The sequence below is a fragment of the Gorilla gorilla genome, chromosome 6, assembly GCF_029281585.2.
Source record: "Gorilla gorilla gorilla isolate KB3781 chromosome 6, NHGRI_mGorGor1-v2.1_pri, whole genome shotgun sequence".
Lineage (NCBI taxonomy): Eukaryota > Metazoa > Chordata > Mammalia > Primates > Hominidae > Gorilla > Gorilla gorilla.
This window is the reverse complement of record NC_073230.2, coordinates 86,373,294-86,389,182: the sequence shown is the minus strand read 5'-3', so window position 1 is coordinate 86,389,182 and position 15,889 is coordinate 86,373,294. Positions and strand designations below refer to the sequence as shown.

At 56.2% G+C, this 15,889-nt stretch overlaps 1 protein-coding gene across 5 annotated transcripts in view; it reads left to right on the top strand.

The window, feature by feature from the left end:
- SH2B2 (SH2B adaptor protein 2) overlaps nt 1–15,889 on the top strand; it is a 37,156-nt gene that overhangs the window by 9,880 nt on the left and 11,387 nt on the right. For 3 of the 5 annotated variants that reach the window (XM_055392902.2, XM_055392901.2, XM_055392909.2), the window contains exons 2-4: nt 6,090–6,847; nt 12,257–12,358; nt 14,371–14,462. In XM_055392902.2, coding sequence (XP_055248877.1) covers nt 6,090–6,847; nt 12,257–12,358; nt 14,371–14,462 — 952 coding nt within the window. The remainder of the gene's footprint in view (nt 1–6,089; nt 6,848–12,256; nt 12,359–14,370; nt 14,463–15,889) is intronic. The other 2 variants (XM_055392907.2, XM_055392911.1) reach the window with 2 other exon arrangements.

Sequence of the window (15,889 nt, the reverse complement as noted above, 5' to 3'; positions counted from 1 at the left end):
GGAGGAGCTCCCACCCTGCCCATGCCTGCACATGGGTTATAACATTGCAGACACCACCTCCTGTGCCATCTTGCCAGTGAGTGGTCAGAAAGTGAGAAGAGTGGGCTCAGAGGTTGGGAGTGTGGTCAGTGTCACTCACTCAGGGAGCACCCACGGGGTCACGTCTTGAGCCCAGGTCAGCCAAGCTCCCTACATGGGGTCTCCTCCCCAGTTCTGGTCCCAAAGGTGGGTGGGGACAGTGCACTCCTGCCCCTGCCACAGCCAGGCCCCCTTCCCTGTGTCTTGCAGCCTCCCCTCTACAGAGAACCATGTCCGGGCCTCCCTCTCTCCATCTGTAGCCAGGTGGGGGCCTCCCTGCTGGCACTGCTGTTTGGAGACTTATACCTCTAGCTGCTCAACCTGCTTCCTCTGCATCTAGGGCTGGACCTACTGAGGGCTTCTGTGCCCGGCATCAGGCCCACAGGCTCCTGGGTGGCCTGCAGGGTTAGGTAGGGGAGGTCAGGGCAGTCCCAACCTCCCAGTGCCTCCCAGGCCAGTCCCTGCCTAGGACCTGGCCACACCTGCCATGCCCTTGGAAGATTCCTCTCTAAGTTCCACTCCCACTCCAGTGAGGGCCACCTGAGACCCACCTGCAAGAGCCTCCCCCAGGGCCCTGTCCCCCATCTCTGTGCCTTCTCCCTACCAAGGGTTCCTCCAGCCAGGAGGAAGAGCTGGGGGCGACAGGGATTGATGTCTGAGGACTCGGCACTGGGGCTGACTTCCTGCCTGCCGCTGCCTGCCCCATGTGGGGGCATAATCATCTCACTCAGGGACCCCACACCTACCCTTCCCAGGCTGCCAAGTCACTGGCTCTGAGCCCCCTGGGGGTCCTAATGGTATATAGAGAGAGGTGGCCACCGTCAGGAGCACTAGCCTACCGGATAAATGGATGGGCTTGGAGCTCAGGGACAGGGTTTCATGGGTTCAGCTGTGGCCCCACCCCCACCCCAGGAAATACCACCCCTGCAGGTCATGGCCTGGGCCTGGGCTCGTGACCTTCCCTGGAGGCCGTGGTGGTGGTGGTGGTGGTGGTGGTGGCAGGTGTGTTCCCGTCTCCACCCCTCAGGGAAGAAACAAGTTCCAGGAGCCTGGACTTTTGCCCTGCGCACTCTCTGTGTCAGATGGGGAGACAGCCATGAGGACAGACACTTGAAGTACCCTATAACTGGCACCATGCAAGAGAGACAGGCAGGAGGAGACTGTGGGAGCTCAGAGGAGACACTTGTGCTGGCCTGGATCAGGGAGAAAGGAGGGGTGTCAGGGGAGGCTTCCTGGAAGAAGTGGCTTCTGGATTAATTATTGAAGTGTGAGTAGGAGTTAGGGAAGAAAGGAGGAAGCACGGGGCAGGGAAAAGGTCAGGCATGAGCAAAGCTCGTGGGTTCCTCAGTCCCCATCCTCCCCCCACCTTGTGAACTCTAACCACCACCACCACTACCCAACTGCCAATGTCCTGATAAGTCCTGCCCCCAACTCATTGTTCAGGCCCCCAGCACCCTCTTTATTTTCTTTGCACTCATGAAGCCCAACGCAATAACCACCTCTTGAAGGAAACCTTCCAAACTCCCGACTCCCCTCCCCCAGTACCAAGGCAGGAGTCTCCTAGGAGACCGCTGGTTTGGAAACCTGTCCTTGAAGCTAAGCAGGCTCAACCGGGAGCCCTGTTCCGTCCCTGGGGCTGTCCCTTGGTTACTGACTGCAGATTGATGGCGAGGTTGCCCCAAGGAGAGAGGGAATTCCCACGGTGCCCTATGGCCCAGAGGCCTCGCAGATGATCTCACAGAAATGGGGCAGCTATTTTTACCTGGCATTTAATTACATGGTTTGGATCCCAGAGGAGAGATGAGATGGTGATCCCAGGAGCTGCGAGGGAGGGGCATTCCGGAAACTGTGGGGACCCTGGGAGGACAGGCGAGGGCATGATCCTCTAACTCAGTTCCTTGGAAGGATGGTCGCTTGTCCCCCAACACTAAGCTGGCTCCTTAGACAGGGACTCCCCAGGCACTACATCACCGCACTTTATCACTATTGGTAATTTTCCCCCTGGCTTGGATGGGGGCTGTAAGCACACAGCAGGTTGGACCTGTGTCCCCAGAGGCAATGGCAAGGCCCCCAGGTGATGGACTGGGCCCAAGCCATGCAGTTTAGCCATCCAGAGCTGTGAAGGACGGAGGGGCCTGGGAATAAGAGGATGAAGCTGGGGTGAGGAGACAGCTGGGATTCCTGGATTGGGGATTCAAAATCGGATTTGAATGGGAATTCTGGGGGAAGCCAGATTCCAGAACGTGGGAATGTAAGTAGAAGCGTGCAGGCCATTGTGATGGAAAGAAGCAAGGTCTTCAATGTCCATACAAAAACTTGGTCCCTTTAGCCAGGCATGGTAGCTCTTGCCTGTAGTCTGAGCTACTCGGAAGGCTGAGGCGGGAGGATCGCTTGAGCCCAGGAGTTGGAGGCTGCAGTGAACTGTGATCTCACCACTGCACTCCAGCCTGGGAGACACTGCAAGACTCTGTCTCAAAAAAAAAAAAAACAAAAAACAAACAAAAAAAAACAACGCTTGGTTCTTATCCACAGCTTTGCTTTCCAAGGCTTCAGATACCCGTGGTCAACAGAGGTCTGAAAATATTAAATAGAAAATCCCAGAAGTAAACATACAAATACAAATGTAAATTGCAGGCCATTCTGAGTAGCAGGATGAAGTCTCAAACCATCCCGCTGTTCTGCCTGGGATGTGAATTATCCCTTTGTCTGGCATATCCGCACTCTGGATACGACCCGCTCGCCACTTAGGAGTTGTCTGGGTTATTAGATCCAAAAAAAAAAAACGTAGCGGGCCAGGTGCAAGTGGCTCGTGCCTGTAATTTCAGCACTTTGGGAGGCCAAGGCCAGAGGATTGCTTGAACCCAGGAGTTCAAGACCAGCCTCATCAATAGAGTGAGATCCCATCTCTACACACACACACACACACACACACACACACACAGTGTACAGAGGTTCAGTATTAGCCAGTTTCAAGCATCTGCTAGGGTTCTTGGGACATATACCCCTTGAACGAGAGGGAACTACCGTATTTGATCCACACTAGGAGGAGACCCCTCAAGTCCTGGAGTCACTGCAGACCTGGGCGAGAACCCTGGACCTGTCTTGTCACTAACAAGCTGTTTGTCCTCAGGCCCCATGTGAGGGCTTAGGCAGTGACAGCTGTGACATGCCTGGTGTGCCAAACTCATTCATTTGTTCATTCAGTCAGTGTTTCCCAAGCGCCTGCCGTATGCCCAGCACTGAGGACACAGCCGCTTCTAGGACTGGCAAAATCCCTGCCTTGTGAAACTGGCATTCTCGGGGGAAGGGGGTGGAGGGGGACACACAACCAAGCAACTAAATATATGATATGACAGCCGGCAATAAGGATAATGGTGAAAATAGGCAGAGTGCATGGAACGCCTCAGAGGGAGTATTGTCATCAGAGGGATTTGTCATTCTCAAGAGTGGTCAGGGAAGGCTATCCGCCAAGCCATTGGTTGAGCAGAAACCTGAAGAAGGTGAGGGAATGTGGAGGAAAGAGCATTCCAGGCATGTGCAAAGGTCCTGAGGTAGAAATTTGGCTGCTATGCTTCTGGGAGGGCAAGGAGGCAGGTCCAGCCAGGGAAGAGTGGCAGGAGGTATATCCAGAGGGGTAAACAGAGGCAGATTATGTCAGACCCTAGGGGCTGTGGATAGGGCTTCGGCTTTTACTCTGACTGTAATAGGAACCACTGCAGGATTTTGTGCAGAGGAGGGATGTGATCTGTCTTGTATTTTGGTTTTGGGTTTTTGTTTTTGTTTTGTTTTGTTTTTGAGTCACAGTCTCTATCACCAAGCTGAAGTGCATTGTCACGATCATAGCTCACTGCAGCCTCCAAATCCTGGGCTCAAGCGATTCTGCCACCTCAGTCTCCTTAGTATCTAGGACTGTAGGCATGCCACCACATCCAGATTGGTTGTTGTTGTTGTTTTTGAGACAGAGTCTTGCTCTGTTGCCCAGGCTGAAGTACGGTGGTGCCATCACAGCTCACTGTAGCCTCAACCTCCCAGGCTAAGGTAATCCTCCTGAGTAGCTAGGACTATAGGCATGTCACCACATTCAGATCAACTTTTTTTGTTTATTTTTGGGGACAGGGTCTCGCTCTGTCCCCAGGCTGGAGTACAGTGGCCCCATCAAAACTCACTGTAGCCTCAACCTTCCAGGCTCAGGTGATCGTCCTGAATAGCTGAGACTACAGGTGTGTGCCACCTTGCCCAGCTAATTTTATGTATTTTTTGTAAAGACAGGCTTTTGCCACGTTGCCTAGGCTAGTCTTGAGCTCCTGAGCTCAAGCAATCTGCTCACCTTGGCCTCTCAAAGTGCTGGAATTACAGGCCAATGTGTAAGCCAATGTGCCCGGCCAAGACAATTTTTTTGTTATTACTTTTTCTTCTTCTTTTTTTTTTTTTTTTTTTTGAGATGGAGTCTCGCTCTGTCGCCAAGGCTGGAGTGCAGTGGCGCGATGTCGGCTCACTGCAAGCTCCGCCTCCGAGGTTCACGCCATTCTCCTGCTTCAGCCTGTGCCTGCCACCACGCCCGGCTAATTTTCTGTATTTTTAGTAGAGATGGGGTTTCACTGTGTTAGCCAGGATGGTCTCGATCTCCTGACTTCGTGATGCACCCGCCTCGGCCTCCCAAAGTGCTGGGATTACAGGCATGAGCCACCGCGCCTGGCTTTTTTTTTTGAGGTGGAGTCTGGCTCTGTCACCTAGGCTGGAGTGCAGTGGTGGGATCTCGGCTCACTACAACCTCCGCCTCCTGGGTTCAAGCGATTCTCCTGCCTCAGCCTCTCAGTCAGCTGGGACTACAGGCGTATGCCACCATGCCCAGCTAATTTTTGTACTTTTAGTAGAGATGGGGTTTCATCATGTTGGCCAGGATGGTCTCAATCTCTTGACCTCCTGATCCACCCGCCTCGGCCTCCCAAAGTGCTGAGATTACAGGCATGCGCCACCGCACATGGCAGTCTTGAGTTTTGGAAATGACTGGGCTCCTGGGAGGAGAACAGACTTTAGAGGAAGTAAGATCAGGATCCCGGGGACCATAAAGCAGCTGCTGGAGTGCTGCATGCAGGAAAAATAGTTATGTGAATCCCAGGACGGCAGCCTGGACCTGGAGGAAGGAGCTGAGTCCTCGGTATATTTCAAAGGTCCAGCCAGCAGGATTCCATGTGATTTCTTCCTTTCTACCGGGCTTTGGGGAACATCAGAAGAGGTCACTGAGGAAGTGAGGTCACCAGAGGCTCATGGGGACCCCACTTGAAAGCATCCATCATCCCAGCCTCTTCTGCCAGCCCCAGGAATGACTCTGAGGCCCTGAGACTACTATTTGGGGAGAGAATGAATGCAGGACTGCCCCTTCTGCAGACACCACCTCCTGCCTCCCCAGTTGTCTTTCTCTTATTTTTTGCAGTCTCCCTCTGTCGCCCAGGCGGGAGTGCAGTGGCGCAATGTCGGCTCACTGCAACTTCTGCCTCCTGGGTTCAAGTGATTTTCCTGCCTTAGCCTCCGGAGTGGCTAGGACTACAGGCGTGTGCCACCACTCCTGGCTAATTTTTGTATTTTTACTGCAACCTCCGCCTCTTGGGCTCAAGCAGTTCTCCTGCCTCAGCCTTTCGATGGCTAGGGTTACAGCGTGCACCACCACACCCGGCTAACCGGCTAATTTTTGTATTTTTAGTAGAAACGGGGTTTCACCATGTTGGCCAGGCTGATCTGGAACTCCCAACCTCAGGTGATCCACCCACCTCGGCCTCCCAAAGTGCTGGGATTACAGGCGTGGGCCACCGCGCCCGGCCCCAGTTGTCTTTCTCTTTACACACATCCATGCTGCTTGGAATGGCTGCCTGCTGTAGTCCCACAACACACACGTGTGCATGTACACACACACCCACACAGCCCCAGAGAGTCCTAGGGGAGCTGGAAGGAGGGGACAGGTGGGCGCGTTGATCACAGGCCTGAAAGTCACTGCGCGCTCTTCTCGCCCGCAGCCGCAGGTGGCTGCGATGGGACGGAAGCCATGAATGGTGCCGGACCTGGCCCCGCCGCAGCCGCCCCGGCCCCGGTCCCGGACTGGCGGCAGTTCTGCGAGCTGCATGCGCAGGCGGCCGCCGTGGACTTTGCGCACAAGTTCTGCCGTTTCCTGCAGGACAACCCAGCTTACGACACGCCCGACGCCGGCGCCTCCTTCTCCCGCCACTTCGCCGCCAACTTCTTGGACGTCTTCGGCGAGGAGGTGCGCCGCGTGCTGGTGGCTGGGCCGACGACTCGGGGCGCGGCCGTGAGCGCGGAGGCCATGGAGCCGGAGCTCGCGGACACCTCTGCACTCAAGGCGGCGCCCTACGGCCACTCGCGGAGCTCGGAGGACGTGTCCACGCACGCGGCCACCAAGGCCCGCGTTCGCAAGGGCTTCTCGCTGCGCAACATGAGCCTGTGCGTGGTGGACGGCGTGCGCGACATGTGGCACCGGCGCGCCTCGCCCGAGCCCGACGCGGCAGCTGCCCCGCGCACCGCCGAGCCCTCCGCCGAGCCCCGCGACAAGTGGACGCGGCGCCTGAGGCTGTCGCGGACGCTGGCTGCCAAGGTGGAGCTGGTGGACATTCAACGCGAGGGGGCGCTGCGCTTCATGGTGGCCGACGACGCGGCCGCGGGCTCCGGGGGCTCGGCTCAGTGGCAGAAGTGCCGCCTGCTCCTGCGCAGGGCTGTGGCCGAGGAACGCTTCCGCCTGGAGTTCTTCGTGCCGCCCAAGGTGAGTTACCCCATAATCCCACCTCCTGGGGGGACCAGAGGAGGCGCCTGGGCAGCAGCTGAGGGTGCCAGGGACTGCCTTTGGGGACCGCGTGGTCTAATCTAGTTGACAGGGTGAAGTATTTGGTGCCAGGACCCTGGGAGGTGGGCCTGTCATGCCTCTTGAACAAGTCACCCCTTCAACCCCGGTTCTTCCTTTGCGAGGAAGGGTCCTCTGGCTACACCAAAGGGTTCTGGGGCACTAATTTTTTCTTTTCGTGTGTGTATGTGTGTCCGTGTGTGTGTGTGTGTGTGTGTGTGTGTGTGTCCCTCTGTCACCCAGGCTGGAGTGCAGTGGTACGATCTCGGCTCACTGCAACCTCTGCCTCCCAGGCTCAAGGGATTCTCTGCCTCAGCCTCCCAAGTAGCTGGGATTTACAGGCACCCACCACGATGCCCGGCTAATTTTTGTATTTTAAGGAGAGACAGGGTTTTGCCATGTTGGCCAGGCTGATCCTGAACTCCTTACCTCAAGTGATCTGCTTGCCTCAGCCTCCCAGTGGTGGGATTACAGTCGTGAGCCACCATGTCCAGCCTTTCTTTCCTTTTTGTTTTGAGACAGGGGCCGTCACTCAGGCTGGAATGCAGTGGTACAATCATGGCTCACTGCAGCCTTCACCTCCCAGGCTCAAGCAGTCCTTTCTTAGCATCCCAAGTAGCTGGGACCACACACACCGCCACTCCCAGCTAATGTTTTTTATTTTTCGTAAAGACGGGATCTGACTATGTTGCTCAAGTGGTCTGGAACTCCTGAGCTCAAGAGATCCTCCCCCACCTTGGCCTCCCAAAGTGCTGGGATTACAAGCGTGAGCCACTGTGCCCAGCCCAGGGCACCGTTCTTGATGTTGTTCAAGAGCCCGGCTACCTGCCCTCCTCTCCTGCAGCCCAAGGGTGCCTGGCACCTCCCAGAGCCGAGGCCTGCAGGGATGAGGGCAGGAGTGACCGAGCACATTCGCAGAGGGCTCCCTGGGAGGTCTGTGTCTGACTCCATGGGGCTCTGCTCTTCCCCTGCTCAGCTGCCAGACTCCAGCCCAGCCCCTGCCCAGGGGGTCCTTTTCTGGCCAGGGGGATGCCAGGCTTCTTTCTGGCTGTCACCAACATTGTTGCTCCCTGGCATGCACTGACCCTTCCCCTCTTAGGGGCTGGCCATCAGGTCCCTGGCAGTAGTGTCACGTCTTCTCCAAGGTGGCCCCCCTGCTTTGGAGAGTGGGAATAGCTGTAACGATAGTGCCCACCCTCTGAGAGCCCACAGTGTGTCCAGACCCCAGCCTGGTGGGCATCTGCACAGACACACTGTCATCCTCTGGGTACCCCACCCCGGCGAGGTGAGCACATGGTCCCCAGATTACAGAAGAGAGCTCAGACAGATGCTCAGAGAGGGAAGTGTGGCCTGCCCAACGTCACCCAGCTGGCGGGTGCCAGAGCTGGTCTAACATGGCAGGGCATGGTGGCGCGCACCTGTAGTCCAAGCTACTTGGGAGGCTGAGGTAGGAGAATCGCTTGAACCCAAGAGGCAGAGGTTGCAGTGAGCCAAGACTGCACCACTGCCCTCTAAGCTAGGCGACAGAGTGAGACCCTATCTCAAAAAACCAAACCAAAACAAAACAAAAACTGGGGGCCGAGCGCGGTGGCTCATGCCTGTAATCCCAGCACTTTGGGAGGCCGAGGCAGGCGGATCACCTGAGGTCAGGGGTTCGTGACCAGCCTGACCAACATGGAGAAACCCGGTCTCTAATAAAAATACAGGATTACATGCCTGTAATCCCAGCTACTTGGGAGGCTGAGGCAGGAGAATCACTTCAACCCAGGAGGCAGAGATTGTGGTAAGCCAAGATCACGCCATTGCACTCCAGCCTGGGCAGCAAGAGCGAAACTCCGTCTCAAAAAAAAAAAAAATCTGATCTAATGATACCTGCCACCCTGGTGGTCCCAAGAACAAAAGGAACATGGAAGTGGAGGTCCTTGGGCACTGAGAGGTTTAGGCAGGGGGAGGTTTTGCTGGTGCAGCAGCCGACAGCACCCCCAGGGACCACCGGGGACCCCACACCCACCTCCCGCATCAGGGCCCACTCTGTCCCTGGGTGCTCTCTGAGTCACCCGCCGCTTCTTGGCTCTCTCTCCATCTCTCAGTCTGCTGGGTTGCAGGGGTGTGGGCTCCCCAAGGCTCATTGCCCATGAGCCACATGGGCCCTGGAAAAGTGACTTCCCGGGGACACAGCTACTCTCTGAAGAGCTTTTTCCCCAGGTCCCAGCACCCCTACACTTCCCTAGGGCTTTTTTCGTGCCCAGGCCCTGCCTTTAATTCCCTGGGAGAAATCCTAGACCCCTAAGCCCGACTCCACTCCTTGTCAGAAAGGGAAACCGAGGCCCAGTGACGGGTGGGGTGGGGCTTACCCGGGGTCACCCAGAGGTCAGGGACAGAAGCCCAGGGCTCCAGTGCCTTGGGCCTGAGTGACAGTCACAGCTGCCCTTCTGTAAATAGCAGTGTCTGCTGCCCTCGGAGAAGGGGAAGGAGCAGCTGGTGCCCGCCCCCGCCCCACTCCACCACTTAGTCCCAGCAGAGCCCACTAATTTTGCTGCTGGCAGAGGGCAGCGTTCCTGCAGGGTCACTGGGCCCTTCCCCTCCTTTGTGTCATGCAAAGGTGGGGGCATTTGTGGGTATTCAGGAGTCATTCCCATGGGAGGGCAGCTCCTACCATGCTAAGAACTTGGTTGAGTTTCCCAAATGTGTCTGGTCCCAGGAGACAGGCTCCCAGGGTGAGTGAGCCCCCTGGGATGCCCTGAATGATACCCCCACTGCCTCTGCACCCACCCACGGTCCAGATCCCTTGCCTCCAAGAGGCCTAGATGCACCCTTGGAGCAGTCAGGAGCTCGGGGCCTGCAGGCTCAGAAGCCATTGCCTGGCACCTTAGATTTCCCTCTCACACAACCTTTGAGGTGCCAGCCCTGGTGAGTCAGGTCTCTGGCTTCCTGCCTCCTCACCCCTGCAGGAAGAGCCTCCTGAACCCCAGGTCCCCTCATTGCCCTATGCCAGGCCAAGCCCTGGGGACCCAAGGAACAATGAGGCCGGCCCCCTGCCATTAGGGAAACCACTGGGAAACCTGGTATTTTCAAGATGCTTGCAAATCTTACTGGGGTGAGCCCCGGAGGAAAAGCTTGGGCTACCTAAGTGTTCACCAGGTGGCCAGCACCCTGGAACAGCACTTTTGGAGGTTCAAGCTCTGTGGGCAAAGGCCTGGAGTTGTAAAACAAGTTGACCATTCAGGCATGTGGGCACAGTGAGTTGTGGCTGGAGCAGGTGGGAGGAAGCTGGACCAGGACTGATGGACCTCAGACTCCAAACTGGGGAACCACAGCATCTCTGGCCAGCAGGATACCTGCTGAAGCTTCCAGTCCAGGCCTCCACTGCAGGCCTCTGTCTGCTCTGTCCCCAGCCCCGCTGGCCGGCGTGATGGCCACACACCAGGGTTAGCCAGGCCCCGTTCATGCTCCAAGCCTAGCCCTGCACCCGCTGGACAGGGGCCAGTTCTTCCTGGAATTCCCATCTGCCTGCCCATCAAATGTGTGGCCTTTCCATTTCCTCCTAAGAAAGTTCCTGTCCTGGAGACAGCCCTGCTGGGAATCTCACTCAGGCCAGCCCCAAGGGGGCCTCAGGCTCACGGCAGGGAGCTTTGAGGCAGAGCGAGTGGGGCCAGGCACAGAGTGGCGGTCCCACAGAGCCCTGCCAGCTCACCTTGGATCAACCCTGCCCGCAGTGTTGTTGGGAACACTGGTCCCTTTTACTCACTCCAGGAAACAGTGGGCCCCATTCTGAGTTGGGGGCTCCGGGCCCTGCTCTGGAAGGTCGGGTCTGTAGTAGGAGACCAGCATTTTTTCTTTAAGCAACCAGGTTTTAAGACCCATCATTTTTTATTTTTTTATTTTATTTTATTTTATATTTTGAGACAGGGTGTCACTCTGTCGCCCAGGCTGGAGTGCAGTGGTGCAATCTCAGCTCACTGCAACCTCCGCCTCCCGGGTTCAAGTGATTCTCGTGCCTCAGCCTCCCAAGTAGCTGGGATTACAGGCACGCACCACCACGCCTGGCTAATTTTTCTATTTCTAGTAGAGATGGGGTTTCATCATGTTGCGCAGGCTGGTCTGGAATTCCTGACCTCAAGTCATCCTCCTTGGCCTCCCAAAGTGCTGAAATTACAGGTGTGAGCCACCACACCCAGCCAAGACCAGCATTTTTTAAAACGTGAACTAGAATAGCATAGAAAATATCACACTCTATCACACACAGGAAGGGTAACTATTGTCTGGTGAGATGTTTGTTTCAGAGATATTTTTACCTGCGTATGTGTGTATTGGGCCCCAGTGTTAAATGTATTTCTCACAATGGGTCAAGGTCAAAAATAAGAAAACCACAGATCTCGTGGGTGCATTGGGCAGAGGGCAGCCCAGGTGGGGTTCTCTCCTCAGGGCTTGGAGGTGGGAGGCTCAGATGTCAATTCTGGTTCTGTCCTGGACTTGCAAGGTGACTATAGGAGGAGGTCCTTTTTTTTTTTCTTTTTTTTTTTTTGAGGCATCGTCTCACTCTATCACCCAGGTGGGGGTATAGTGGTGCCATCATAGCTCACTGCAGCCTCGACCTCCCCTGATCAAGCGATCCTTCCACCTTAGCCTCCCAAATAGCTGGAACTACAGGCACGCATGCCACCAGACTTGGCTAAGTTTTTTGGTCTCTTTTTGTTTTCGTTTTTTTTTTCTGTGAAACGGAGTTTCATTCTTGTCGCCCAGGCTGGAGTGCAATGGCGCCATCTCAGCTCACCGCAACCTCCGCCTCCTGGGTTCAAGCGATTCTTCTGCCTCAGCCTCCCAGGTAGCTGGGACTACAGGCATGCACCACCACACCTGGCTAATTTTGTATATTTTTTAGTAGAGATGGGGTTTCTCCATGTTGGTCAGGCTGGTCTCGAACTCCTGACTTCAGGTGATCCGCCCGCCTCGGCCTCCCAAAGTGCTGGGATTACAGGCATGAGCCACCGCACCCAGCCCATTTTTTGGTCTCGAGTAAAGATAAGGTCTTGCTATGTTGTCCAGGCTGTCCTTGAACTACTGGACTCAGGCCATCCTCCTGCCTCAGCCTCCCAAAGTGCTAGGATTACAGGCATGAGCCACCATGCCTAGCCAGGAATAATTTCTTTCTTCTTTCAAAGAAATGCCTTCCTCAGCTACCCCTCTGTGAAATGGGGATTGGGATACCTCTGTACCAGGGCGGCTGTGGCAGTCTATTTGAGGGCCACTCTAACGCCTGGCAGCGGGGAGGGGATGGAAAGGGTGTTGGGAAGTGCTCGGGCCACTCACTGTCCTTCTTCTGGCCCCCAGGCCTCCAGGCCCAAGGTCAGCATCCCACTGTCAGCCATCATTGAGGTCCGCACCACCATGCCCCTGGAAATGCCAGAGAAGGATAACACATTCGTCCTCAAGGTGAGGTCTCACCCCTAACCTCAGAGATCCTCCGGCTGCCCCAGACCACCTTCCCTTTAGGTGCTACAGCTCCGTAGGGGAGCGAGGGGAAGGAGCCTAAGGCAGGACAGTAGTGGGAGGGAGCCCTGGTGCCGGGGATTCCCAGACCCTATGACAGATGCCTAGCACATAGCTAAGACTTGAGTCTGGGCTCCACAGCCAGGTGCCTTGGGCGTCGCCCAACATCTGGGCCCCTTGCTCCCATTTACCCCTGGGCCTGGGCGAAGCTCATCAGTTTCACTTCCTGCCCTCCATTCCCCCACTGGAGCTAGCACACACCCACCTCGCTGGTGGCCAGCCGGCAGCAGTTATGCAAATGTTCCTGTCCCAGGGCACTGGAGTGTGGGAACTGGGCGGTCTCCCACAGAGGGCACAAAGGCATCAAGGGTGGGCGGGGAGGCACCCCGGTGGGTCTAGGGGCAGCCCAGCCTTTCCCAGGCCCCACACCGCTGCCAGGGTGGCCTGCAGGGGTTTCTGAGGACACGGCTCCAGGCTGCCAGAGCTGTGGTCCCTGGGCCTCCGCAAAGGATCAGAGGGTGTTGGTGAAGCAATGTCCCCGGGGAGGCCTGGTCCCACCCACTCATCCTGCATGAAGCCCCACCCTCTTCTCCCAGCTTCTGATTGTGTTTGTGTTTCTGCCCGTTCTCATTTGTTTAGTCACGGACTCACTTATTCATTTAGCAAGTGTTTACCAACCCTGGACCCTGAGTCATCCCAGGCTGGGGGCTGGGGACACAGCCCCTGCCCACCTGGTACCCTCTAAACTGCTGGTCATGCATGACAGCCTTGAGGCAGAGGGGCTCACCTGCCTCAGTTTCCCCATCTGTTCAGAGCGGGATTAAAGGCAGTCTCCGAGAACCCTCCCAGCTCTGTCATCCTGGGAGCCCAACAACTACATTTTTTTTGTTTTTTTTTTTCTTTGTTTGGAGATGGGTCCCACTCTGTCACCCAGGCTGGAGTGCAATGGCGCGATCTCGGCTCACTACAACCTCCTCCTCCCGGGCTCAGGTGATCCTTCCATCTCAGCCTCTTGAGTAGCTGGGACCAAAGGCACACGCCACCATGCTTGACTAATTTCTGTATTTTTGGTAGAGACAGCGTTTCACCATGTTGCCCAGGCTGGTCTCGAACTCCTGAGCTCAGGAGATCTGCCCTCCTCAGCCTCTCAAAGTGCTGGGATTACAGGCGTGAGCCACCACGCCCGGCCCAACAACTGCATTTTGACAGAGGCACACCACCGGAAGCCAACAGCACGGGACCTGGGTGTCCCAGAGACCTGGGTTCAGGCCCTGGCCCTGCCACTGGCTGCTGTGTGACTTTGAGCAAGTTCCTTGGCCTCCCTGAACCTTGGTCTTCTCATCTATAAAATGGGGGAAATGGCTTCTCTCCCTCACAGGGCCGTTGGGAGTAGTTGAGCAGAATGCAGGGTTATGCTCTGGGCCTGGCCCCAGCAGGGATGTCTCCTGCCCTCTTCCCCTTCAGAGGCTTCGTATCTCAAGTGCATGGCCATGCCGGTAGAACTCCAGGCACTAAGACATGCAAGCCCCCCTACTCAGTGTGCTTGGCCAGCCTGTCTCTCCACTCAACTTGAACCCCACCCCTGGGGTGCCAGGGCATGGGCTGGGGATGCTGGGCCACCCATCCCTCCCCCTGCCAGCATGGCCTCCTCAGAGGCTGCGTCTCTAAGGCAGAGGAGCTGAGATCAGTGGGGTGGGACATATCCCCAGTGGGGAGGCCCAGAAGGGAGGGAATACAGAGTGTGAGCTGCAGGCTCACAGAGTGTGAGCTGGGTCCCTGGCCTGAGTTCCAGGTGGTGCCCGACGGTGACCCCACTTTCCTTCCTGCTGCTCATGCCCTTGAGCCCTGCTGTGGGAGAGGGGGATCAGCCATTTGAGCCACTCTGACCCTATGTCCTGTGGTCTGGAGCCCATCTGCTGACCGTGTTCTGCACTCCCGGCCACCTTCCTCCCCAGGTAGAGAATGGAGCCGAATACATCTTGGAGACCATCGACTCTCTGCAGAAGCACTCGTGGGTAGCTGACATCCAGGGCTGCGTGGACCCCGGGTGAGTGTCCAAGTGGCCCGAGGATGGGTGGACAGGCTGGGTATATCCTTGGTCCAGCCTTCACCAGGAGCAGCTTCCTAGCAGGGCGGGAGCTCAGCTTGAGAAATGAGCAATTCAATGCGATTCAGGTTGGTGCCAGCCAGGATCACCCTCCTTTAAAATACCCCCTACCTCCAATCGCCAGCAGACTCTGTGAGGCCTGCTCTATGGGGCCAGGGCCTGGGGACCTGGAAGGAAGTTGGACCAGGTCTTGTCTTCACCCCAAGAGAGCCTCAGAGCACTGGGAGTTGGGCAGAGATGGCAGTGAGTCCCCAAAGGGCTGGGGGCCTGGTGCAGTGGCTCACATCTGTGACCCCAACACTTTGGGAGGCCCAGCTGGGAGGACCGCTTGAGCCAGGAGTTCAAGACCAGCCTGGGCAACATAGCCAGACCCTCTCTCTCTCTCTCTCTCTTTTTTTTTTTTTTTTTTTTTTTGAGACAGGGTTTTGCTCTGTTGCCCAGGCTGGAGTGCAGTGGTGTGATCTTGGCTCACTGCAATCTCCGCCTCCCAGGTTCAAGCAATTTTCCTGCCTCAGCCTCCTAAGTAGCTGTGATTACAGGCGCCCACTACCATGCCCAGCTAATTTTTATATTTTTAGTAGAGACGGGGTTTCATCATGTTGGCCAGGCTGGTCTCGAACTCCAGACCTCAAGTGATCCGCCCAACTCAGCCTGCCAAAGTGCTGGGATTACCGGCATGAGCCACTGTGCCCAGCCAACCCTGTCTCTTAAAATAAAAAAAAAAATAGAAAGAGCTGGAGAGAGGCTCCTAACCCAGCCCTGGGCTCAGGTCAGGGAAGAGTTGCTGTTAGGCGTGCTCACCTAACCCGAGGCTTAAATAAAGAGTGGACCAATGCCAGGCAGAGGAGGATGGGAGAGGGCAGAGAGAAAAGCCCAGCAAAAAGAGTGGAAATGGAACTGGGCACGGTGGCATGCATCTGTTATCCCAGCTACTCAGGAGGCTGAGGCTGGAGGATCACTTGAGCCCAGGAGTTGGAGGCTGCAGTGATCTAGGATTGCGCCACTGCACTCCAGCCTGGGCAACAGAGCAAGACCCTAACTCTTAAAAAATAATAATAAAAATTTGGCCGGGGCCAGGCACAGTGGCTCATGCCCGTAGTCCCAGCACTTTGGGAGGCCGAGGCAGGCGGATCACCTGAGGTCAGGAGTTTGAGACCAGCCTGGCCAACATGGTGAAAACCCATCTCTACTAAAAATACAAAAATTAGCCAGGCATCGTGGCGGGCATCTGTAATCCCAGCTACTCGAGAGGCTGAGGCAGGAGAATCGCTTGAACCCGGGAGGCAGAGGTTGCAGTGAGCTGAGACTGTGCCATTGCACTCCAGTCTGAGCGACAGAGCAAGACTCTGTCTCAAAATATTAATAAT